Here is a 26604-nt window from a genome sequence, read left to right on the forward strand (position 1 = left end):
CTTACCATAGCAGAAATTTCATTCATGCTTTGCAAATATTCAACAATTTTGGATTTGTGAGCGGGTTCGACTCTGGAGAATAATCTAGCTCTGGCGCATGCAGCTTTTTGTTCAGAAGTAGGCAAATCGTCGAATTCACGACCAGAATATGACTTTCCAGTAGTATCTTCATCTTCAGTGAATACACCAATACGTCTGCAAATGGCTTCAGCAGTAGCTTTGTTGTCACCAGTGATAACAATAACTCTGATACCAGCAGCACGGCACTGAACAATGGAGTCAAATACTTCTTTACGTGGGGGATCCAACATACCAACAACACCAACAAAGGTAAGGTTGACTTCATAGGTGTAGAATTTAGTTGAATCGCCAAGATCCATTTCGTCTGGTTTCATGGGGTTATCAGCAGTTGCTAGGGCAAGACAACGCAACGTGTCACGTCCACAACCATATTGAGCGGTAAGATCAGTGATTTTCTTTTTAAGAGTGCTGGTGAGTGGTACTTTTTGAGATCCAACACGAGCGTGTGTACACCTTTCCAAAACACCTTCTGGAGCCCCTTTAACAAAGAGTTTAGGTCCATTACCAATACGAGATGGTTTGAGTGGTGTGCAATAGGAAGACATAGATTTACGATCACGTGAGAATTCCAAGGTGAATTCCTTTTTCCATTTAGTTTCAATGTCTTGTCTAACACAGATGGCAACCTGTCTACGATCTCCAGTTTTACTGACAGAGAAGGGATTCATTTTTTCGGCTAATACAATGAGCGCAGTTTCAGTAGCTTCTCCAACTTTTTCGAAAGCTTGTTTGAATTCATTGAAATCAATAGCAGAGTCATTGCACATAATACAAATGGTACCAATTTCATGTAATGCGTCATATTCTGCACATTTAACTTTTTGTCCTTTAAGGAATACTTCACCAATAGGTTCATAAGTGGAGCCAGTAATTTCAAATTCATGGAAAGAACTGTCGCTTCCTTCAACTTTATCAAAAATAAACATACGTGAGACTGACATTTGGTTGGTGGTTAAGGTACCAGTTTTATCGGAGCAGATGACAGATGTACAACCAAGAGTTTCTACAGATGGAAGGGATCTTACAATAGCGTTTTTCTTGGCCATACGACGAGTACCAAGAGCAAGACATGTAGTAATGACAGCAGGTAGACCTTCAGGAATAGCAGCGACAGCCAAAGCTACAGCGATTTTGAAGTAGTAGACAGCACCTTTAATCCATGAACCACCATGAGCTGGGTCATTGAAATGTCCAATGTTAATAGCCCATACAGCAACACAGATAACTGAAATTACTTTGGAGAGTTGTTCACCGAATTCGTCCAATTTTTGTTGAAGGGGTGTTTTAATTTCTTCAGTTTCTGACATTTCAGTTCTAATTTTACCAATAGCAGTACTCAGACCAGTTCCAATAACAATACCACGTGCTTTACCAGCAGCAACATTGGTACCTGAGAAAAGAATGTTTTTCTTGTCTTGGTTGACAGCTCTTGGATCGGGAATGGGGTCGGTGTGTTTGATCACAGAAACGGATTCACCAGTCAAGATAGACTGATCGATACGGAGTGTTGTTGAGTAAATTTTAACTAAACGAATATCAGCGGGAATTTTGTCACCAACTGACACTTCTACTATATCTCCAGGTATGATTTCTTTCGCCCGGATTTTCTGAATACCGGATTTGTCTTGTCGGACAACTTTACCCATTTCTGGTTCATATTCTTTAAGAGCTTCAATGGCAGATTCAGCATTTCTTTCCTGAAAAACAAACAAATTGTAAGTAAAGAATTGATAAATTATTTTATGTTGATAAATATGTAACATTGTGTTAGTGTATTTAAAATTTAAAGAAACTGCAATCAAAATGCAAGTTGGACAAAATTTTGGGTGCTTTTTTCTGATAGATCAATGGTCACATTGAATAATATTTAATTATCAAAAGTATGATACATAAAACTATCTGGATAAGACCATGAATATATGAACTTTACCAAGGTACTTTATAGTATATAAAATTATCTGCATGGGGCCATGAATATATGAACTTTATGAAGAGGTATTCTAGGTGACTGTCTTTACAAAAAACAGGTGAAATACATTCAGGTAACATAAGAGGAATAGAAAACAAATATCAATATTGTTTTATTCAAGATTTTTTTTTCATGGAAGCTGTCTGCTTGGAAACCAGTTAGACTGCAGCGAGTTGGCTTATTGTACATCTTCCATTCCTTCTTGATACTCATTCCAGAGGATTCTGGAACCTTGTACCAGCTTATACAGGTCTAGTAGATGGGTGTCATATATTTTGGAACCACTTGGTACCTCCAAAAAGGATTTGCTGCCTGAGATCTAATGTCCCTTGACTGTCGTATCTCCAGTAAGGAAGCCTGTTATGTCTACGAGCTGATTCCTGCTTATTTTCTTCAGTACTTCAGCCTTATTAGCACTTATCCGTCCAATATACATTTTGTCATATATTTGATCGGCTATATTTTCCAAGTGAGAATTATGTTTCCTTCGGATCCGGGCTTTTTTCTAGTCATGGATGATGCTTTTTGGCACTCTCACAGCCAGCTCTGGAGCGTAGTATTTTGCAGCTGATACTCTTCTGGGATCAGCTCTTTCATTGCTTTATATTTCCCGTTGGCCTGGAACACATACCAGTGTGACATTGTTATGTTCCGCCAGTCTGTCGAGTTCGGCATTCCCACACTAACCTAGAGTCCCGTTTAGGGCTTGTGAGTGCTTCTATAGCTGCTTGGCTATCTGTGCATATCTCTATCTATCTAATTAGCCTTCTTCGGTCCATCTTTGGACATAGGCCTCCCCAATCCTTTTCCATTTTTTTCTGTATGTCGCTACAGTCATCCACCTAGAGCCCACGTGCTGCTTGATATTATCTGCCCATCTCATTTGGGGCCTTCCTCTGCTTCGTTTATATTCCCACGGTCTCCAACTTATAAGAATTTTGTTCCATCGGTCTTCTTTTTGTCTTATATTGTGTCCGGCAATTCTCCATTTCAATTTTGCAACTTCTTGTCTAACATCTCTCACTTTTGTTTTCTCTCTTATCCACTCGTTTCTCTTTTTATCCATTAGTCTTATTTCATGGAAAGACATTTGTCTTTCCATTGCTCTTTGGGTTTTTATGATTTTGTCCATGTTTGCTTTTGTAAATGTCCACGGGAACCATAAGTGAGACCAGGGAGTATACATTGATTGTATACTTTGGTCTTAAGATGCTGTGGATATCTTTTGTTTTTAAGAATGTAGCTTAGTTTGCCAAATGCCGCCCATGCCAGTCTAACTCGTCTTTTTATCTCTGCTGTTTGGTTTTCTCTTTATAGTTTATAGCTTATATATATTATAGTTTGACCCAGATATAATCCTGAACTTGTTCTATTTCATCTTGTCCGATCCTCATTGTGATGTCTTCATCTGTATTTGTTATGATTTTGGTCTTGCTGTAATTCATATTAAGGCCTATCTTTCCAGCTTCGACGTCCAGTTCTTTCATCATTTCAAATAATTCTTCTTTTTTATCGGTTATCAATGCGATGTCATCAGCGCACCTTAGATGGTTCAAGCGTTGTCCACAAATGTTTATACCTTTTTCTTCCCATTCTTTATCTGTGCATATAATAACCCGATTTAGTTCGAAATTTTTTCCTCTGTCCCATTCCTCTCGTAGGTAGATGTCCACTTTTAAAGATAGGCCTATATCTGGGTCACTTTAGGCCTATATCTGGGTACCATATGATCAGAAATCATCACCCATTTAGTATGTCTAATTCCATTTATAATGTTACTATGTTCTGATCTAACAGGTACATTGCTCAGGTTTTCTCGCAGTCTATAATATCCCATTCTCGCCTCCCTCCTTATAATTATATGTAAAGGAGGAAGGTCTAGTAGTGCCTCCATAGCTATCATTGGTGTGCCCTCATACCTCCTGTGATTCGAAAACAAGCAAGTCTTTGCACCTTGTAAATGTAATTGTTGGTTTTACGACCATGTTATAAACCCAATATAACATGTGTGGTTTTAAATTCCAATTTTTCCACGAGTGCGTCTTGCTACCATTAACGTAGTTACCGCTCTCTTGGTGATTCGTTGTATCTGCTGATTCCAAGTAAACCTTGAGTCAAATATTACTCCAAGATACTTTACTTCACTCACCACGTAACATTTAGGCTTAGAGAACCAATCCCACTAAATTCCCCTTCTGGACAATTTCATGATTTTGGAGACTTCTGGGGGCTTATATTAACTCCTAAATTTAAAGTTCATTCCGTAAATACAGTCTGGAGCCGCAGTTCAGAGTCATATCTGTGCCATTAAAATTTGTCGATGGTTAAAACTCCCCCTGTAGACAGCCTCTGACTACTTGTGCTGACACTATATCGCTAGTAACGTTGCGTATATCACACGTCTACTGAGCATGTAGTCTATCCATCTGCAGCTTGTTTCGTCTATTCCTTTTAGACGAATCGCCCGTGTGATTGCTGCGTTGGATGTGTTGTAAATGCTCGCTTTATATCGAGAAATGCACCCAACTTCACCTCTTGGTTTTCCAGAACTTACTTCTTCCTCTGTACAAGATGGTTCAGTGTCGTTTCTGTAGGGACACCTGCTCGATAAGCGGACTGTCCCTGATGTATTAAACTTTCATTCAATACACCATCCCTATTATGCCAGTCGAGCATTTTTTCTAGAGTCTTCAGCATGAATGACATCAGACTTATCGGCCTCAGAGACGGCGTTATTCTGTCCGGTTTGCCGGTTTGGGTATAAAAGCCACTCCTATTAACCTTCATGATTCTGGTATTATGCACATTTCTACTACAAATCGGTGTTTCTAAAATATTCTCGTTATGTAAGCATCGCCAATTTATTTTCAATAATTTTAATTTTTGTTATATTAATATGCTTATATTTTTTTCGATTCTTATATGTAGTATTGTGTGAATTAATATGAATACCAGTAATAATTTGAAATAAACGACATTTATTAGTTATAGAAGAAGATAAAAGAGAAAAATTACAATTTAAATTGTTTGAATATAAGATATGTACTCCCATCGCTTTTGTAACTGTTTGAACAAGATCTTTGAAATATTTCATCATGCGATATGGAGCCGCATTCTGATGAAAAACTGATTGACTTTGTAATCCTCAGGATTTTTGTTAGTTCACCATGTTTTCTATCGGTACAAGGTATCCGATATATTGATAAGAAAACTAACCCAGAACATCTTCAATATAATATATTTAACTGTTTAATCGATATGAGCTGTCAAGTTTTTCGTTGTCATCTTACTCTAATAAAACGAGATCGCTGTTCTTGTGTACCAAAAAAAATGGCTCTCACCTGAGAAAAACACTCTTCTCCAATTCTCAACAGTCCACTTAAGATATTGTTTACTTAATTTTAATGTTTCTTCATTTTCGTACAGTGGAAAAAAGAACAATAAGTTCAGAGTATTCTAAATCTTACTCTTAAGTTTCGGGTTTTGTTTTCATTTCGTCGGTAAAGCTCGCCCGTGCATCATTGCATTAACGCAGTTTTACATACCGATGAGCCTGGCTTGCGGCTGTTATCTTTGTCATACTCGGTATTAAAACCGAGTGTCGATCATGGCTTGTAGTTGTCAAACGTTGATGAGGACAAATAGCTTCTCACATTATATTTTTTTGTTTTTGGTAATATATGTGTCACTCTAAAGACAACAATTCATCGTATGATCCTTAGAAATTCTCAGATAATTTCTGTAATCAAGTGGTTTTACTAAAAATTCTTGAATTAAATGGTTGTGCGACAATTCGTGCTTTTTTTCTATACCCTTCTTCAAAACCATTGCATAGACTCGTACGTCGATCACCCCCTCTAGTAAGCGTTTTCGGAATGATATATCTTCAAAAATAAAAAGCAAATAAAGCCTTAGTTCAACTTACTTACAAAAACACAATAATTCTTAAAAAACAACAAAAATTAAACACGTCTGTAGCTTGGTAACTGTCACTACTCACTGGTTGTAAGGACTTGTCACTACTTGACATCATGAAAAAAGTAACATTGTGAAAAATATGTCAAATTAATTCGCACAATACTGTATTCCATATTAAAAATTTTTTTTTTTTTGAATAGTTATACACTTAAACTACACCTACAGCTTTATTATACATACCTGCCATACACCTACTACTGCGTTTGCAATAAGAATTAAAAGAATTACAAAAGGTTCTACGAACGCGGTGAATGCGCCATCGTGTTCTTCAAATAAAGCTAATACCTGAAACAAACCATAAAATATAAGTAAAAATACATTTTTCTTTATATTTGAGTAATGAACAAGAATATAAATAGACAATTCTTCTCAAATAGGACTTCTGTCCAAATATTAAATTGATCTGTAGGAGAAAAGTCAAATGTATATCTTATCAGTTTCTCAGACTTAAAAATAAAAGACGTTAAAATAATTTGCGGATAAATTTGAACACATTGGAAGTTAAAATAAACGGCTTAGTTTTATGATCCATAAAATATGCACAAAGCTTATACATATCTGTGCCACTTCACAGCCGTCGAAACTATGTGGCAAATTCGTTAGTAAATTTTACATTAAACCTTTTTTTTAATTCCAACTCGAGGTTGGAGTTAAGCAAATGCCCTACTTTTAGCCGAGAAGTCATTCTATGAGACCAACTATGTGTTTTGTCGTTTCTGATGAATACCCAATTATTGTTTATAATTATTTTGGATATATTACTCTTAAGAGACTTTTGATATATGGCAAGAGAAGGGGAGGAAGAGACCCTTCTTCAATTGTCACAAAGACATGTTTGAGAAATATTTAAAGTTTAAACGCAACCTTTAAAGCACAGAAATTTTAGTAAAAGTAGTGAATGCTTTTTAATTCGTCGAAAAATATGTGTTGTTGCACCAACTAGCTTTATCGTATCTAAATTATTCCTCATTCGACAATGCCCTTTAGATATTTCTTTTATTTAATTTTTCATTTAGATTGATACAACCATTATACACAGAGTTGCTGAAGATTGAAATGCCATGTAAATTTTTTATTGTTTTATTTGCTTTGATATTGTTTTCTAATTCCTATGTTCAGCATGGTTAGGAATGTAAAACTATTATCTCATATCCTTAGAATGTAGGATTTTAAACTATTATCAATATAAGTTATAGAACTCATCTAATACTACTTTCGTTTAAGTAGATTTTGCAGTTATTCTTCTTCCTATGTTGTCCCCATTAACGGAGGTTGGCGACCACATTTTTAAAAGCTTCTCTGTCTTTTGCAACGTGGAATAATTCGTCTACAGTCATGTTTGTCCAGTCTCGAATATTTCGCAGCCATGACTTCCTCTTTCTACCTATTCCCTTTTTGCCATCGACTCTACCCTGCATGATGACCTGCAGAAGACTATATTTATTATTTCTTAGTATGTGTCCAAGGTATGCAGTCTTGCGTACTTTTATCGTTCTCATCAATTTTTTGTCTCGACCCATCCTTCTCAGCACTTCCTCATTGGTGATCCTGGCAGTCCATGGAATTCTCAACATTCTCCGGTATATCCAAAGTTCAAAGGCTTCAATCTTTGTAACTATTTGCGCTTTTAGTGTCCATGTTTCTACCCCGTACAATAGTTGCGACCAGACGTAACATTCAACAAACCTCAGTCTCAGCGCAGTATTCAGATTTTTGTCACAGAACAATTGTTTGAATTTTAAGAACGCTGCCCTTGCCATTTCTATTCGTACCCGGATCTCCTGGATCTAATTCTGTGTTGATGTAAGCTCCCAGATATTTATATTTTGTCACTCTCTCTATTTGCTGTCCACCAAGAGTTAGTTGTTCATTATTTATTGGACTCCTTGATACTATCATAAATTTTATCTTATCTGTGTTGATGTCAAGTCCCATTTGAATGCATTCACTATTTATTGCATCTAGTAAAGTTTGTAGTTCTTCTATACTCTCAGCCATAATTACCGTGTCATCTGCAAATCTCATGGTGTTTATGATTTCTCCACCAATTCTTATTCCCTCTTTTCTTTCCCAGTTTTACCCAGTTTCCCTCTTTTTCTTTGCAGTTACACCTTCCTTATTATAGTATTCTTTCTTTATAGATTCATGGCCCTTTGATTTTGCATTTATTTTCTTATTCTTACAGAACACCATCCTGCTATGTATCCACTTACGAACTTTCTTGTATTGTTGCAATCTTTCTTTTCTATATTCCATTACATAAAATTGCACATCCATTTCAATGGAATCTGCTAATATAATAATTTCGTATTCTACCAATTTCTTTTCAGTCGAAATTTTAAAATTCAATTTCTGTTTTTGGTTCACGCCATTTATTTTTATGATGGTCTGTGCGTCTAGAAAAACTTTTAATTGTCGACGCTCATGTCTATATATTTTATTCTTACGGAATAAAATACTTCGTATATAGGCCAACCAAAATAATCAGCTTTAATTTATTGTGAGTTTTAAAGTAACAATCTATAATATCAATAAACCCGAAAAGTTATATTACTAAATTTTTTGTAGCACAAATTTTTAGTGAGAATAAATACAAACTAAGTCAGAAATATCTTCGGTTTTGTAAAAGAAAAATATTTGTACTACCTTAAAAAATAGTAGTGATAAACAGTTATTATCATACAGTTATTATTATAAGAGCTTCAATATAAACTTAACATGACAGTACGTTAGAATGAATCCTGTCATTCCATTCATACTTTAATATTGTTGTATTTCTTGTGTTTCGATTTATTGATTGCTTTTTATAGTGCGGAAAATTATAATCTAGCCAAATAACTATAACATAAATAATACCTAAAACAGTAAAAAATAGGGTTTTTAATATTTAATCAATTCTTTTCTTTCACGTTGTTGAAAAAAGTAGTATGTAGATTTAAATATTATTTTTGTGATTCGATCTTTGCTGCACATTTTTAATTCTTAAAATAATAAATCATTTTTATTTTAGAGGAATAGAAAGTGCTACTATTGAACTAAAATTTCGTAACAATTTATTTGCTAGTTTTCTTTTCTTTTAGTCCCCGATCTAGTCTGGTTGGTAGGATATATTCAAGTAAGTGCCTTGTAATAGTTCTAAGAATGGAGAAGTATGAATAGAGTTAATGGTTATAATACTAGACTATCAATCATCATCATCCAGCCTCAAAAGCCCACTGCTGAACATAGACCTCTTCCTCGTGTTTCCAACCCCCTCTATCTTGCGCCACTTTCATCCAGTTTTTATTGTGTCTTTTTAAATGGCCAGTCCACCGTGTAGGTGGTGAACCGACGCTTCTCTTGTTTTTTGGTCTTCATTCCAATAACCTCTTTTTCCATCGCCCATCCGTCATTCTAGCTATGTGTCTTGCCCATCTCCACTTTAGTCTGGTGCTTTTCCTGACCTCTTCATTTTTTGTTTCTGCTCGGTATGTCAACACTGGGAGGACGCATTGACACACTTTGCTCTTCAGGTATGTGGATAGGGCAGTTCACTTTTAAAAGTTTCTCTCACTTTTCTATATGTTGCCCACCCAAACCGATTCTTCTCTTCAGTTCATGGGTCTGATTATCCCTGCCAATCATAATTTCATATCCTAGGTATTTATATTTATCTAGATAGACTATCAATAACTTTCGGAAATACTACTACAATATTTCAAGCAGAATAACCATCAATAGATCTTTGTCAAGAAAATAGACTTAATTGGGCCAAAATATTTATTGCCTCTGAGATTTATTGCTGTACTAAACTCTGACGATAACTTACTAGACAAAAAGATTAAAGACGAAACAGAAAATAAATTTAATGAAGGTTGACAAATAATCATAGTAATCATACATAATTATCTAGAATATGGCACGATGATCTTAGAAGAAATGGATAGGACATGTAATTACGCAAGAGGAAGGTGCAACAGTCAGAAAAGTTCTTGGCCGAAGGGGGCCAATAGGACAGAGGAAGGAATCATATATTTAAAATATAGTGAAGTTAAAGCATGGAAGAGAGTTGCCAGAGGGAAGGGCGAATGGAGGATTATTCTGAAAAAGGCTTTCGCTCATAATGATTTTAGAAGAATTACATAACCTTAGGATACAAAATGGAAACTATTAGAGAAAATCTATTGTCAGAGATGGTTTAAGAAGGATACGCAATAATTGTACTGTCTAAGTTTTTGATAACTATTTTTGCGACTACCTGTTCGTAACTTTAGTGTTGTAGGTCCAAATAATATGTATGAAGTCTATATTTTGTTGGATCGTAATTTCGGATTTCGACCAACAAGAAATTATAATAACTATAACTATCCTAAGGTTCCCAGAAGTAAAAGAGCAAACAAAAAAAAGGACACCTTCTGAGAAATTGATATTGAAAAATAAGGATTCAAGGACTAAACTATCCGAACAAACCAACAAATTAACTATTCAATGGAAACAGGTTCCTCATTTAAAAATAAGCTGTTAAATAATGAGGTAAATATATTTTCCAGCGAATGCCACTCTTCCGACATTAACCAGAATGCTTTTGCATGAAAATATGTTTGGTACACTTTGCGGTAGTTTACTTTTTGTGTTATTTTAAAATGTTCTGGCACTGGAAATCGGCTTCCTTTGTAACTATATATAAAATCCAAGCCGAAAGTTAAGATGGGATGTCAAAGTTATCAATATATAAGAATGTGGGTGATTTATAACGTAATTTCGGAATGAATTTTACAAATATCCATGGCGATTATGTAGTTTAATTGGTTTTTTTAGTTCATTAAGTTGATATAAGATGGACTGGTTGAGAGTAATCGATCATATTCTATTAATTTTAACGAGACAGTGAACGAATGGTGCGAAAATTTGTTTAATTTATTTGAAAGGAAAATCATGTAATGAGAATATAAAAACGGCGGCTTTTTCTTGTTAACTTACTAGTTTTACACACAAGTGAGGTTTTTAATAGGTATCTTCATAAATTGCACTCATAGGTTTTATATACAAATACAACCTACTGCTTTTCCTCACATGATTTTATTTTTCGTGTATAACGAGATTGGGATCTAACTTTATGGTATACATAAATAAAGTCAATTTATGCTAACTGTATTTACAGCAGTGAGATGAACTCTCAAGTAATCAGTTCTGCGTTAAAAGTATACAACTCTCACGACTAATGAATCACAACCCAACTTGTACTAATAAGGACTTCATAAATCGTGCCAGTGGCTATACAGTGGGGGAGAATATAAGAGTATATAGTGGGGGAGAGGATGAAGTTCTGAATTGACTAGGAGTTCTTCAGTACTCCACGCAGGATTGTTTGTATTATCAATGCTTGAAATCGGTACCTGTAACGATTTTATAAAAAAGATGAATAACTCAAAAAATATAAATTTTTGATATATGGTACCTTATACAAAATATGTCTAAAATTTTACGCAAAATTTAAAAATAGAATAATATTTATTTTAACTAAACTTAAGGGGATGTAACTCAGTGGTCAGCTTTCACATTTTTTTGTTAAGTTAATATTCTATGCGTTTTTTAAATTTATTATTATTCTGTTTAAGATGCAATAACACTACTGAAATTTACGCTGCGCTTTTATTTTTGTCCACTAAAATTTAATTTTCTTAACAATCTAACGTTGGGTCAACTGATACGGGAAGGAGCTCGTATATATCACATATACTTCATCTAATTTACTCACCGTTGCACGTCATCCGCGTCATAGCTCGTGACGTCACATGATACCAACAAGAAATATTTAGGAGGTAGATGTGTTCTTTTTTAGAATCACTTTGCCGATACACTGGCATTATAGCCACTAGACATATTTTATTATATACGCGTAGAGATAATTTTTAAAGATTTCTATTAATGTTAACCTGAAGAAATACACAATAATCGGTTTCATTTAATTTGTATAAATGTATTATAAAGCATTTTTATGAAGAACATTTGTTCGGAACACACTGTAACTGTAATCGAACGAAGGTGATATTTTGGTATAAATTGGTAACACTTATTTGACAGTTGCGGTGTTGACACTTTTTGTACTTTATTATTTTGAATTTTAAAGTGAATACCTCTTGTTCTATATTTTTACCTATTTAATAAAATCTGTTCTTTTTAGAACAAAATTAGTGTGTTTTATTTCAAAAATGTCACGTAAGAATTTAAATAGTCGTTGTAAAGAGTATAATAATAATTATGTGACCTATTTGATTTAAAATGGATTCAGGATTTTTTTATACTTTGGCAACTATGCCAACTTCGATCTCTGTCAATGATAATGACGTGCAACGATAAGTAAATTAGATGGATTGTATGTAATAATAACTTAAACTATGTAATAACAACTAGAAACTAGGCCGCCAATTCTTATCGGTACTCAAAGCATGGGGGTTCAAATTAAGGGTTGCGCTTTAGATTTGTCATCCCTGTTACAGTCGAAATATACGGCGTTGCAAAATAAATTAATCTATATACCGATCCGAAACTTTGTGTATGAATACCATACTGTTTCAAATTTCCGAAAATTGGAAAACAGTTAAATAAAAAATTTTCCCTGCTGCTGGTACCAATATTTTTGTACGGCATTAGGTCGCAGGTCATTATTTTTGTAATACCTACCTAAGTTAAAAAGTGTCGTACAAATATGTTGGGCCAAAAAGTCACTCCCCCTTGAGTTGTAAGTTTATTTTACCTGTGCCTCAACTGTACCGATATGAATTGACGGCATAGTTTCTAAAGTTGTTATTAAATGTAACGAATGAATATGTGATTCATGGTGGGTCAAATGACCCATTAAAAATCTTCCGTTGGCTTGTGACTATAATATATGTCTTTCCATTTGTCGATTTGCGAACTTGTCTATATTTTCTATTCCGAGAATCCTATTTATTCGCGTATTTTCCGTGTCATTTTAATATCATAAGAAACACTAACGTTTGAGAACTAAGTAAAGTACTTACAAAGGAAATTATAGCGGCTAATAATAAAATCTTGACTAGAAGATCATCAAACTGTTCTAAAACTAATTGCCATATGGATTTTCCTGTAAAAAAAAATAAAAATTACTATTTAGTCTTATAAATAGATCATAGATCGATAATCTCAATAAGCTTTTAACAATTTGTAATGTTACAACGAATAAGACATTTTTTGCTGCATTGATAAATACAAAAAAATAATGTACCAAATATAACCTAAAATAAATTCTTAATAAATTTATACTTAACAGTATTAATTTATTTTAATGCTTTGTGCCTCAGTAACATTGAATAAATATTTATAATCTTGAAAATTCACTAAAACATAATTTTCAGTATTGAAATCTACTTCAAATAGAAAGTTTGTTATAGTGATTAAAACATAAGTATGTCTGAAAATAGTTGATATTTTGTTATCTGCGATATTTGTTTTATTACAAGTGATATCGGTGGAGCTATTATTTCAGCATTAAGCAGATACAAAAACGGTACCTAAATACAATATACTGACAAAATTGTTTCTATCAAGTATAGTAATTTTAAAGAAAATCAATTTCTGTTTCACAATTTCCCTTCCTGTCAATCAAAGACGGCAATGAATGTGTAGAACTATTTTATTTGTATCAATTTGACGAACGTTGAAAAAAAACTCGAAAATAGACTGGCTCAGTGCGTTCGTGCGTTTTTCTGGATCAGAGTTTGTTTTTTTTTTTATTTATTTAAAGGCAGCCGCATCAACCATATTGGTTATTAGCGGATGAATTTAATATAAACAATAATGATTACAAATAACAAATAAATAGCATACATTTAAAAATTTCACAATATTTTCACTGGTACACTCACTAAAAATATCTCTTATAACTGATGGAATTTTATTAGTTAGTCTTTCAGCACTAAATTTGGGACACTCCGTTAATACGTGTTTTACTGTTAACGGCACGTCACAACTCGTACATTTTAATGTAATTAAACTGAAACATTATTAATTAGTTTAATTAAATTAATAGTTCAACTAATTGTGAAATTAAAGTGTTGTAATGCAGTTAATATAATTTACTATTTTTGTTGGGAATAGGCCACAATTTTACTTTAAAATTAGGTTTTAAAAAATTTATTTAATAGAATTTAAATATACTTAATTTTAAAGTAAAATTGTGGCTCATTCCCAACAAAAATAGTAATTTGCATTAAGATGTTACACGAAAATAGCTTCAAACAATATTAAGCAGTTAATATAAGTTATTCCGTCCTATTTTTCCGGAAATATTTATGTAACATACTGCTTTGAAGTTTTGTTTTTTTTTTAATTTTGTGAATTTCATTACAATAAAAATATTACATTGATTTGGTCCTTAATATTAAGTAGCGAAATGCTTACAATCAGGAAATACAAATCCGTACAGTAGCCCCTTAATTGGTTTGGTTTGAACGTGTCGTTGAAACATTCTTTATATCAAATGTATATTTAAAATGCAGCACAGCGATTCTTTTAGTTCAAACAGTTTATACAAAGTACAAGGTTGCACGGGAACGTGAGTCAAGTGCAGGTAAAGTGTAGTTATTCTCGTAATCCCTTAGCCCTTTTAATGAACCCCGTTTGAACTCGTGGAATTATGAATTCTGTTGTAAAGTTGGTTTGACTATTTTCTTTTACGCGCTAAAGGAAATCTTACAAACTAAGAAACTAATGTGGTAATAGAAATTCCATCCTCTATTAATGTTAGTACAAAACCAAGGATTTTCCAATTAGTAGTGTGTTTTATTTTTTTGTGTTCAGTCAATGGAATATATTTATAATCTTAAAAAGGCCAGAAAAAGTGTTTGAGATAATAGTTTCAATATATCTTCTTCTTCTGCCTCTTTATAAGCAATTCTGCTTGTTCATTGGCGGATTCATACCTCTATGGAAGGTTGTCACTCCATCTTTTGCGCGGTCGTCCGATACTTCTTTTGCCGATCGGTGACTTATCTCTTGTTATTTTGACGACACGGGTCTCCCACGTGGACTATATAAATACAGGGTGGAACAAAAGTCAGTTAACGCTAGCAAAAAAAGTCACGCGCAAATTTGCCGAATCTCCAAGAAAATATCTGATGCTCTGTGAGGGGCGAATGATTAGTATGGATTAGTATTCTTTTGTCGTTTATAGCAGCCACATCGCGATGGTAGCGCAGCTCGTTTACAAAGTGGTTTCGTTTGTAGCAACCACTTCGCGATGGTATCGCAGCTCGTGTACAAAGTACACGACAGCCGAACGCGTGTGCCTTTTGTCAGGGTACCTACCTAACAATGCCGACTACAGCACTATTTTTAAAGTGTTTGCCATCTACCATACAGGTTTTTGATATTCCGCAGAATGGTTCTGGTTCTATAAAAGGACTAATAGCTTCTTCTTTATCAAGACTAACATCAGTATCATTACCAGCAATTACTTTATGCCCTGGTATAACATAGTTACTTTGTTGTAATCCGTCAGTCGCTTAAGGGACTGTTTGTAGTTCCAAGCTATTACGGACTCTAGACCTCAATCCACCTCAGAGTCTTCAGTACAGACTGATTAGCTGGGTCAAAAATAATAATATAATGAACATTTATTAATTTAGTAATAATATGAGATTATAAAAGATCTTAATAATAATATGATTCTCTCTCGTATCTGATCTTTTACTGTGGGCGTCTGGTAAAAAAATGTTTTTAAAAATATACAAATTATAACCTCACATAAAACGTTTTTGTTAAAGTTCATAAATACGGAATCACTGTTACAGATATTCCATCCCACACTATAAAAACGGGTAAAAATAAAAATCCCGACACACTATAACAATCCATAACCATCAATTAAACCAAGCTGAAGTGTTTGTTACACAATAAAATCATGGGAATTTTTACGATAAACATTTAAAAACCTGTAAAACTTTAAATACAGCGCTTATTTATAGAATAGATTTGGCAGATGCACGCTAAATTTTTTTGCAAATATTTTTTGAGTAATATAAGAATTTTTTGATATTTGGCCAAAATGTAGGAAATATATTTTCACATTTTCTTACATAACATCCAAACAGGTAGAATAATAAGTTTGGGATATCAGTTCTCAGTAAGTATAATTTTAAATACTACAATATATAAAGGACACTGATACGTAATGACTGACTGGAAAAGCAAAAAGGAGCGGCAATTGCATGTGAGGCAGTAATGTATACATATGGGAAAACTGGGGAAAATCAGCAAATTAAAAAAAATGTGAACAAAACACAAGTGAGATAGATGCATTGTTGGAAAAATAAAGAAAGACTGCCATGGGAAAAGAAAGTGAATAGATAAAACATGTCTATGGACAGTAATCTTCTTGTAGCCAAAACAAAAAAAACTGGATTTATATGCAAACATGCTCGAACATATTCGAACAACCGAAATAATTTAGAACTAAAGACATTAAAGAACGAAAAGGAAACCAGAGGAATTCAAGATATGGTGAAAATACGAACACAACGCGGTAAGCAAAGAAAACGGAATAAGAAAAAAAATACAAAAACTTGAAACGATACGTCCACCAAAGAGATGATATGGAAACTGGACAATTGACATGGCAAAAGCTGAAATGACAATAAATAGGACGATGTCCTACTAATATAGGAACAAAGGGCAAAATTACAAAATTAAGAATAGTTGAAAAATTATACAAAGATAGCAAAGTACAAAAAATCGCCTAAACATGTTTATGGAAACCAGTTAAGTGGCCCTAGACGGTAAGGCAACAAGCATATATGCCACTAATAGATATTTCTAATAAATTACAGATAAATACAACTGGCGTTTTCAACATCTTCCATTCATGTAACATTCTGGCTCAGGTCTTAGTGTTAATGACTACTTACGTAGCCGGCATCACTGGCTTTACCAAAGCACGGTGCAGGCTCAATTAAATTAGAAATTGAAAAATTTCTGGTGTGTATGCCGGGATCGAACCCGGGCAGACCGGCTTGGTAAACCAGTATAATACCTAGCCACTGACTATGGTAGCCACATAAATAGGCATTAGTAAGTACCACATTTATTATTAACTCTTTTCGGCACACGGGATTGAAATTTTAACCATCACTTGGGCCGCATGCGGCCCACGGGCCGCGTAGTGAGTATGGCTGAATCTAAAAGGTGAAGTGGGTACGTAGAATATGTTTTTCTATTACTGAAAGCCCTTTTGTGCTCTGCTATCGGTTTGTTAAAAGTTCTACCAGTTTAAACGATGTTAATTTTTGGGCACTCGCTACATTTAAGTCGGTAAAGAAACAGCTGTGTGATAATAAATGATAGTAAATTTTGTGAAAGTTTTGAAAACAAATGTTTTCAGTGTTTTATTGTTAGACAGGGAGAATACGATTATAACGTAAGCAATGATGGCGTATGTATAGTTAAGTGGAAATACAAAGGCACAGTCCACATTCTCTCTAATTTATCATGATCCACAAATTAAAGTCGAAGTGAAAAGGAACGATAAAGATAAATCGTCAAACCAAATTCCATGTGTTGATAGATTTGATCAACTCGAATCAACTAATGAGATTGACCGAAAAACACGAAGTGGAGGGTGAGAATATTTTGAAATTTTGTAGATTGTTGTGTTGTAGTAAATAGCTACATTTTGTATAAGCTCAAAAAATTACCATTTATACGCGCTTAAGGATTTTATGCGAAGGGTAGCAGATGGTTTACTTGATGAAGAATCTGTATAGAAGAGAAGTCATATTGTACCTCAAGTTAAATTTACTTCATCTTCGTATCAGCTATCAAACTAAAGATTGTTTTAGAGTACAGGAGTAATATTAATTAATTTATATAATTTTTCAGAACTAAACACCATTTTTTTAGTTGAGACATTTGTAAGAACTGTTGTTACTTGTACAATGGTCGAATATGTGGACCATCCAGAAAACCCAGTTAATAGTTTTTTATTAAGAATCTTGTTTGTTTGTTAACATATGTTCGACGGAAGAAAGAATGAATGAAGGGCGTAGAAAATCTATAAAATCTCTTGCAGCAAAGACTTAAGGTAGTTTTATTAATCTCAGTTGTTTGTCCTTGGTGGCCAATTAAATAGTCCCTTATTGTTTAATCTAATTATTTTTGAAGCGAAGCTTCTACACTGGCGTTGTATTACTTTTTTTCTCAACAGTAAAATGTTGATGCGAGCGTTACGGAACAAGCGCCACAAGATGGCGTCGTCACGGGTGATATTTATTTATATTTTATTATTAATATTTGGTCTGAATTTGTCAGGTTTCTCATAAGTAAACAACGTATGCTTTGTTAATACGTTAACAGATGGCGTTAGGAGCAAACATAATAATTTATTGAATTTGTTTAAAATATAAATAATAAAAAAAGAAATAAATAATAAAATTACTTCGTTTAATTTTAAATATATTATTTAAATTTTAAAAATATTTTTTAATATTACTTGTTATTTTTAAACATCTCATTTACTTTATATAAAAAATTAATTTACTATCAAATGATATTTATTTATATTTTCATAATTTCATATAAATATAATTTCATATAAATACAATGTTGGATTTTTGTAATTATGAGTTCGATTATTGTATTAAAGTGCGATAAAAAGAGTTATTAGTAAAACATTTTGATATTTTATACAGTCGCAGCGGAAGAGTCCATTTGTGTACACAACGAGGGGGTGGCCGTTAGGCATACAAAATGTCAAAACTGATCATAAATTGGTATTTTGATTTTTGAAATGTTTCATAATTTTTGTACAGGAAATGTAAAAAAGATCTTACATCTTCGCGCTACTGTACCGCTGTACTGAACCCTTTTTTTACAGTTTCCCTGTCCTTCGCTACTATAGCAGTTCTTACATAAATAAAAAATAATATAACATGTTTTATTCTTTTTTGATATCGTCATATGCTATATTCTTAATTCCTCATTGCTGTAGGGGCACCTATTTTGAATTTTTCATTTAAAGAAACTTTTCTTATTATTCGATCATTTAAACAATACAATAATATTTATTAAATAGTTAAACTCAAGGCTAGTATCCCCATGTTCATAACTGTTGCTTACTATTAAGTTCCCAGTGAGGTTTGTTAAAGATGAAAAAAATAAATTGAATAAATTTTGTGTAATGGAATTATGTAATCTTTTATGAAATAAATAATTCACGGCCGGCAATGCTTTCAGCTCTGATTACTGTACCAATATTCTAATAATGAAATAGTTAGATAGACTCAATCATTCCGTGGAAACAATATATATTAACTACTATAAATGTACGATATCTGCTTCAACCACTTGAATGTATATATTTATCCTTGGCCTAATTTCGTCTAAAAGACCTTATCGCTGTCAACTCTAACAAGAGTTCTAAGAGACGAAGGTTCGATTGAATGATCATGTCGGAAAATCGGGGAAAATCTGATATAACAAACGACTATTCGACGAGTTCACTCTAAAACAAACAACAAAGAATGAAAATGAACTTGTGACGCCTACCACGAAATAATTATTGTTGTAGATCGAGAGGTTAAAAGTGACGGAGCGGAAAAATTAGAACGAAAAAACAAAGCGAGGTGTTGGCAGGTAAATTCAGTAAAAAAGACTTGGAAAGGATCGGATGGAAGTTACCACCAATACTCATTAAAAAAGTAAACTCTAAAACTAAAAACTAAAGATATACAAGTAAATAAACATAATACATGAAATGCTTTCGAATGAATTTGAGAAAATGATAAAAAATTACCAATTAATGTTATTAAAAATATTATAAATTCTGACTTTGTTAATCTTTAAAATTTATTATGCTAAACTAAGTGGAAAAAGTGGCTACTTTTTCCAGAAATTACAATAAGTTTTGAAACTCTTAAAATATAACAATTCAATGCAGTAAAAGTGATTTGCTGAAATAAAGGATTAAACAACCGTTTTTTTTTTCGTCAAAGAGGCATTTTAAACACTTTTCGTCATGGAACAGTAGATTGTTAACTTTTCACTTAACAGTTATTGGATTTTATGACTATAACTGACAAAAGATTGCCAATATCTTTAAGAGTCAAGTACAAGGGGCGAGTTTACAAGTTACAAGCCGGTTTTTTCACAAGCAGCTCGTAAAATACTTCAACCACCTCGTCTTCAAACCACTTTGTTCTGGGTCTTTCTATTTTTCGTCCTTCTATCGGTTGCCATTGTAAGATTTTCTTTGATTTTTTTATTTCGTCGTTTCTGAACATGTCCCAACCATAAAAGTCTCTGACTTTTAACAAATCTTGCAATATTTATTCTTCATTAATCTCGTCGTTTCTCCGGATTCTCCATGTGGCCTCTTCCTCTTGCACGGGGTCATATACTTTTCTCAGTATCTTTCTCTCGAATGTCTTGAGTTGCGCCTCATCATTTTTTGTTATTACTTATAGTTTACTATAGTCTAATTACCTATAGGTCTAATTAATATTCTGTAGATAGTTATTTTGGTTCTTTTGACTAATAATTTCGATGTCATTAATCTTTTATTAGCATACATAGTATGTACGATTTCCACTGGACATACCTGCATTAATTTCGCTACTCACGGAATTATTTTGATTGATTTCTGTACTCAGATATGTGAATACATTCATGCGTTCGATGGTATAGTGGTCTATTGCGATATTATTTTTTTAGTCAGGTATTCTTTTGACAGTCATGTACTTGTTTTTCGTGCCTCACGATCAATTTTCTTAGAGGCTTCCATTAGTCGTTGCTTGTTCCTGCTAATAATAGCTACATCATCTGCATATGCAGATGTATATTGATTTGGTATTTATATGGTCGGTTACATTGTACTTACTTGTTTTTTCCAGTACTCCGTTCAACTTGCTACGTTAGCTGCTTGCTAATGGAAAATAAAAGTATTTTTGAAGTGGGTAAACATTTATTTGGATTCAGTAGATCAGTAGAAAGACGCCAGAACTCATGGCTGAAAAACCTGAGGAGATGGTTCGACCGCTCATCCGCAGAAATCTTTCGCGCAGCAGTTTCCAAAACTATAATTGCCATTTGTATCGCCAACCTTCGAAAGGAGACGGCGCCATGAGAAGAAGAAACATTTATTTCCTAGCTGAGCGCTGAGGCTTACAAAGCATAGTCTTGGCATCAAGGAATTGCAGGAAATAAAAGTTTTGGGGTTAATTTTAAGTTTTTGAAACAAATTCAAATTTTTACTTACAATTCCAATCAAGAGATACAATTTTTTAACACACTTAAGTATCATACCTAGAAATATTACTATCCAATTTGTTTTTTGTATTTAAATAATTTGAATTGTTGTTTTTGGTTGTCAATTGAACCTACTTTGATCTTCAGTAAATGTTCAATATATTATTCATTATGATGCTATGCAAACCAAGATTTATAAAACTTAATTTTAGACAATCTTAGATAAATTTCTTATTTCATTATGAATTTCAATTCATCAATTTTGTGATTTCAATAATCTTAATTTTCTATGTATGACATATGTCAATTTTCACCTTCTTTGAGGAATCACTTAAAAGGCTGGCATTTGATTACCCTTATTCTATCTGCTGCTTTAACTCCAACAAATGGTCGGGTTCTGACACCCGTACCATAACCAAATATTTTAATGTGTTTTTTGTGGAGTCCAGTGTACATCTTTTTTGTGTTTTTTCCAAGAAATATTTTAACACAGAAATAGCTTAAAGGAAAATTCTGTATTTTTCTACCAAAATGAGATCTCTTCTTAGTAGTAATAGGTACTTTTAAAAACCTGATGTAAGTGAAACATTGTAAACTTTAAATTAGTTATTGCTACAGTGTTCTATTGTAGCATAGCTCTAAAGATGGCATAGTCTAAAAAAGGTCTGGAAAAAGTTGTACTGTCGGCGACTTTACACGCCACTCGCCGGCTTTTGAGCTAGCTAGCTTGTAAACTAGCCATGTGTACTTACAATACAGTAGCTTGTGCACAAGTTGCTAGTGGCATTGGTCTTGCTTGATGTCTTTCTCACACGCCGTGTACTCGAGCTTTAAGAATGTTGACTTTATTTGATATAACCTTTATTCAATGTTGTTATACCTCTAATTGGAAGATATTTTCTTCCTATTTCCTACCTTTATTTTTATGTAAATTAATTTAATTCGTTTTAAACTATTTATTAACGAGACAATTATTGTTCGAAAATATTTTTAATGCCATATACGTCACTAAGTTGTTCCTAAAAAAAATGTAAAAATAATCGAATTCTGTAATTTGCTATATAGTAAGTTAGCAACAAATTTGGTTAATTTTTTTGGAAATATCAAGTGGTAAGTTAATTAGTTGGCGACACTCATTATCATTACTTAGATCGCAAGTACTGATGACGTATTTGCCGTGTACTTACATTAAAGCATAAACAATTTTAATATGAATCCACGTTTACCTAACAAATATTCAAATATATTATTAATGACGTAACACGGAAATAACGTTAATCTTTAGTTGTGGTTTATATATTATAGTCAATTAGATAGTGTCGCAGTATATAGATTAGCTCTTTCTTTTTGTCATTATTACGACGTGTAATGTAATGGGAAAACCACATCATCTCATTACAGGTGTTAGGTTAGCCTGTAAAGTAAATATGACGGACACGTGAACCAATTAAACAGTATCGAATCAGTTAAATGTATTGGACGTAAAATAAGTTTATCGTTTAAGTTTTTTTATTACTTGCTTTAATTTTCCAAATCTATTTTATTTCTATAAAATTACTGCAATTAGAAATTTCCAGATAAAGTTTTACATTAATAAAAATTTTAAAATATATCTATGCTCATTTTCAAAATTTGTATTTTTTATCTCAACTACTAATTACTACTAATTAATTTCTATATATAACTGTATACAAACACTTCTATATTATTATGAATCTATAAATAATTTTATTTGAAAATTTATACTGCGGCGATGACTTTTTTTATACATATTATGTAATTTAAAATCGCGCAGTCATATATTTTTGACGCCTCAAATATTAGTTTTTATTTAAACTGTTTTATTGTTTAAAAGAACATATTGTTCAAAACATCCGTTAAGAAATACATTTGCATAAAAGCTTAAAAAAATTAGAAGAAATACTACACTTAGTGACACTAAAAGCACTATTGCAATGGTTGATAAAGTACCTAAATACTATTATTTCGAGAGAATTGTATGTAAACCGTAACACAAAAAATATTTTATCTGCAACTATATAATAAAAATGGATGTTCCTCTGCAATTTGAAAATTTACTATACAAAACTGTCCTCAGCAAAATTTTATTAAATGTTGAGAATGTCCGTTAATAACAGGAAGGGCAATAGTAAATTAAATATATGTATATCTTTAAAACACCCATACATTTTCCTACTTATGGACAAGTTTATGCAAATCCGTGACAAAGAACTGTTGTAGCCATCCATAGGGTAAATGGCCATCCATTGGATTTATTTTCCAACATAATCTCCTTTCATCTCTATACACTCTTTCCAGCGATAACTTCGATACCCTTTTTATAATAAGAACTGTCTAGCTCCTCAAAATAGACATTAACTGCCGACATCACTTCTTCACGGTTGGAGAATATTTGATCATTGAGCCATTTTTTCAAGTTTTCGAACAGAAAATAATCCGCGGGGCTAAATCTGGCAAATAGGGTGCATGAGGTAGCAATTCAAAATGCTCACCACTAACAGTTTTTCCTTTCTAAAGTTCTCTCTCTCTCTCTCTTTGTCAACCATTTTCCATCCACTCCTGAATGTAGGTCTCTCCCAATTGCTTCAATATTTCTCTATCTTGCGCCAATCTAATCCACTATTTGCCTGCCACTGCTCTTATGTCATCTACCCATCTTTTTTGAGGTCTTCCCATGCTTCTTGTTGTCGCCCTTGGTCTCCATTCTAGAATTCTCCGTGTCCACCTGTTGTCATTATATCGGGCTACGTGACCTGCCCAGCGCCATTTCATGTTTGTAATTTCTTCCACAATATCCCTAATCTTCTACGTCTTATCTCGGTGTTTCTAATCTTGTCTCTCAGTGATATTCCAAGCATGATTCGTTCCATTGCTCTTTGCGTTGTTTCTAATTTTTTAGCAGATTTTTTGGTAAGGGCTACTGTCTCCAAGCCGTAGATACAAACTGGTAGTATGCATATGTTATACACCTTTTTCTTTAAGTTTACAGGAATGGAGATGTTTTTCAAGATATATGCTAGTTTGCCGAAAGCGCCCCATGCCAGTTGTGGTCTTCTTTTAATTTCAGCATCTTGATTTAATTTTCCTAGTTTGATGACATGACCTAAATATACATAATGTTCAACAGTTCAATGAGCTTTTTAAAGTTAGACAATGAAAATTATCCCACGCGCATCCCAAAAAGCCGACGACATGACATTGCCTGCAGATGAAACGGCCTTCGCCTTCGTTTGAGTCTTCTTTGACTATTCTTTGTCTCGGATGTGAAGTGATGGACCCATGTTTCCTCCAAAAAACGAAAAGGCACACAAATTCTGCTTTGTTGCTGTGAAACTTTGCTAAATACTCAATTGAAACATCTTCACAACGCCTTCAAACTTAACCAACATAAACTTATAAACTCAACTTAAACATATGCTTTATAGATTGTCTACTTTGTAATACAGTGACATTTTTCAAACATCTACCGCCATCTCTAGGTCAGGCAGAGTACTTCTGGGGCCCACCAGAAATTAATCTGATTTATTCAAATATATTCATATTCTTATTTGCTTGAAGTTATATTAATTATTGGAATTACGGGCGCATACCTCTAAAACGAGGTTTATGCAATTAATATAGAAAAGACACATTTTACAATATTGTAAAAATCATTTCATTCTTTCTAAATTATCTAAAATCAAAACGTACAATAGAATGTACAAAAAAAAACAAATTTGCAGACAAACTGCTAAATGTTTTAACTTGCCAAATCCTTAAAGTTATACCGGCCATTATCGCAAATACAGGGGGCGATAACTATTAGCTAACTACAGATTAAAGCGTCGTGGAAGCTGGAGATCTAACAAGTAGCTGAAGCATGTTTGAAGAAATAGTAATGAAGCATGTTCTTCTTTTCCTTTTTCTTAATCAAAATTGGCTCCGACAGCTGGTAGTTATCAAGATAGGGTCATGTTAGCCAGATTCGAAAAAAAATACGAGCCCTAACAACTAAGTCTTCGGACAAACGAAAATTTATTGAAAATGTTTATCTCCACAACCTTGCTTATTGAATTAAAGAACGAGATCAACAATACATTAAATTTATCATTAATAATAAAATATTGAAATGGCTTGGTCTCCATAAAATGGCTTGGAAAAATAAACGAAAATATTGTATAATATCGTGACAACTAAATGTTCGGACAATTCAAGAAATTACTTATTTTAATATAGAGATAAATCGCCACGCGCCTTTACAACCGCGGCAATCCTGTCTGACATTGTTCGTACTAAGGATTTACACAAGTCAGGATCGAAACTATCCCATAATTCCCCAATTTACTCTTCAAATAGGCGACGGTTCTCTGGGGATCATTACGCAATTTCTGTATCATCTTATGCCACGATATCTCAATAACATTATGGTCTGGACTGTTCGAAGTCCATACGAGGACTTTAATGCTATTGTCTCCCAACCATTTTTTAGTTGTTTTAACTGTATGGCATGCAGCACCGTCCTGTTGGACTGTAAAATTCAAGTTCGGATAGAGGCCGTGAGCAATTGGTACAAGACTATTTTTCAAAATTTTTTGATACTTTGCTACCTTAAATGTGCCTTACACCACCTCATATCTTCCTGTATGGAACGCTTCATTTTTACTTCTGATAAGCCGTTTTCGAAAGTTTCTCGCACAAACATCAAATTTCGATTCGTTACTGAATATAACTATTTGCTTCACTTTTAGCAGAGGTTTTTCTTTCGCCTACAATATTACGAGTAATGAAAAAAATACGCATTCAATAAAAAATTAAGATTCGACCTTATAAAAACTGAGTCCTGATTTTTGTATCCATTTCCTGCAGCTCTCCCTTGATAAATTTTTTCCTGTTTCTGCGTTACATTGTGCTATGATAGCCCGTAAAGTGTTCCGACGGCCTAATTTGCAAATTTTCACCAATATTCGTCGATCCCTATCAGACACAATTCTCGGTCTACCTGAACTTTTGCCTTTAGGTTGGTGACTTCCACTCTCACGATAATTCTAAGTATGTTCACAACTGTAGACTTGCCAGATCTAATTCTTCAGCAATTTCTCGTATTTTTTTACCCTGAAAATATTTTTAAATTATCAATTGACGAAATTTAGTGTGTCGCACTTCCTCTGGCCATTTTTGAATAAATATTTTATCAGAGGTTTTCGCTAAAGGTTCATTACAACTAACTGTTATTACGACTTACGATGAGTTAATGTCAAAATTATTTATTTTATACACGGTAACTAGATAATTCCGAACATTTAGTTGCCACGATATTATGCAATATTTTTGTTTAT

The 26604-nt window shown here is 33.3% G+C and overlaps 1 protein-coding gene across 4 annotated transcripts in view; it reads right to left on the reverse strand.

Moving 5' to 3' along the window:
* SERCA (ATPase sarcoplasmic/endoplasmic reticulum Ca2+ transporting SERCA) overlaps positions 1-26604 on the reverse strand; it is a 106093-nt gene that overhangs the window by 21102 nt on the left and 58387 nt on the right. For all 4 annotated transcript variants that reach the window (XM_072523041.1, XM_072523042.1, XM_072523039.1 and 1 more), the window contains exons 4-6: positions 13033-13115; positions 6209-6313; positions 6-1778 (exon numbers count right to left, since the gene is read on the reverse strand). In XM_072523041.1, coding sequence (XP_072379142.1) covers positions 6-1778; positions 6209-6313; positions 13033-13115 — 1961 coding nt within the window. The remainder of the gene's footprint in view (positions 1-5; positions 1779-6208; positions 6314-13032; positions 13116-26604) is intronic.

This window comes from Diabrotica undecimpunctata, chromosome 2 (assembly GCF_040954645.1).
Source record: "Diabrotica undecimpunctata isolate CICGRU chromosome 2, icDiaUnde3, whole genome shotgun sequence".
Classification (NCBI taxonomy): Eukaryota; Metazoa; Arthropoda; class Insecta; order Coleoptera; family Chrysomelidae; genus Diabrotica; species Diabrotica undecimpunctata.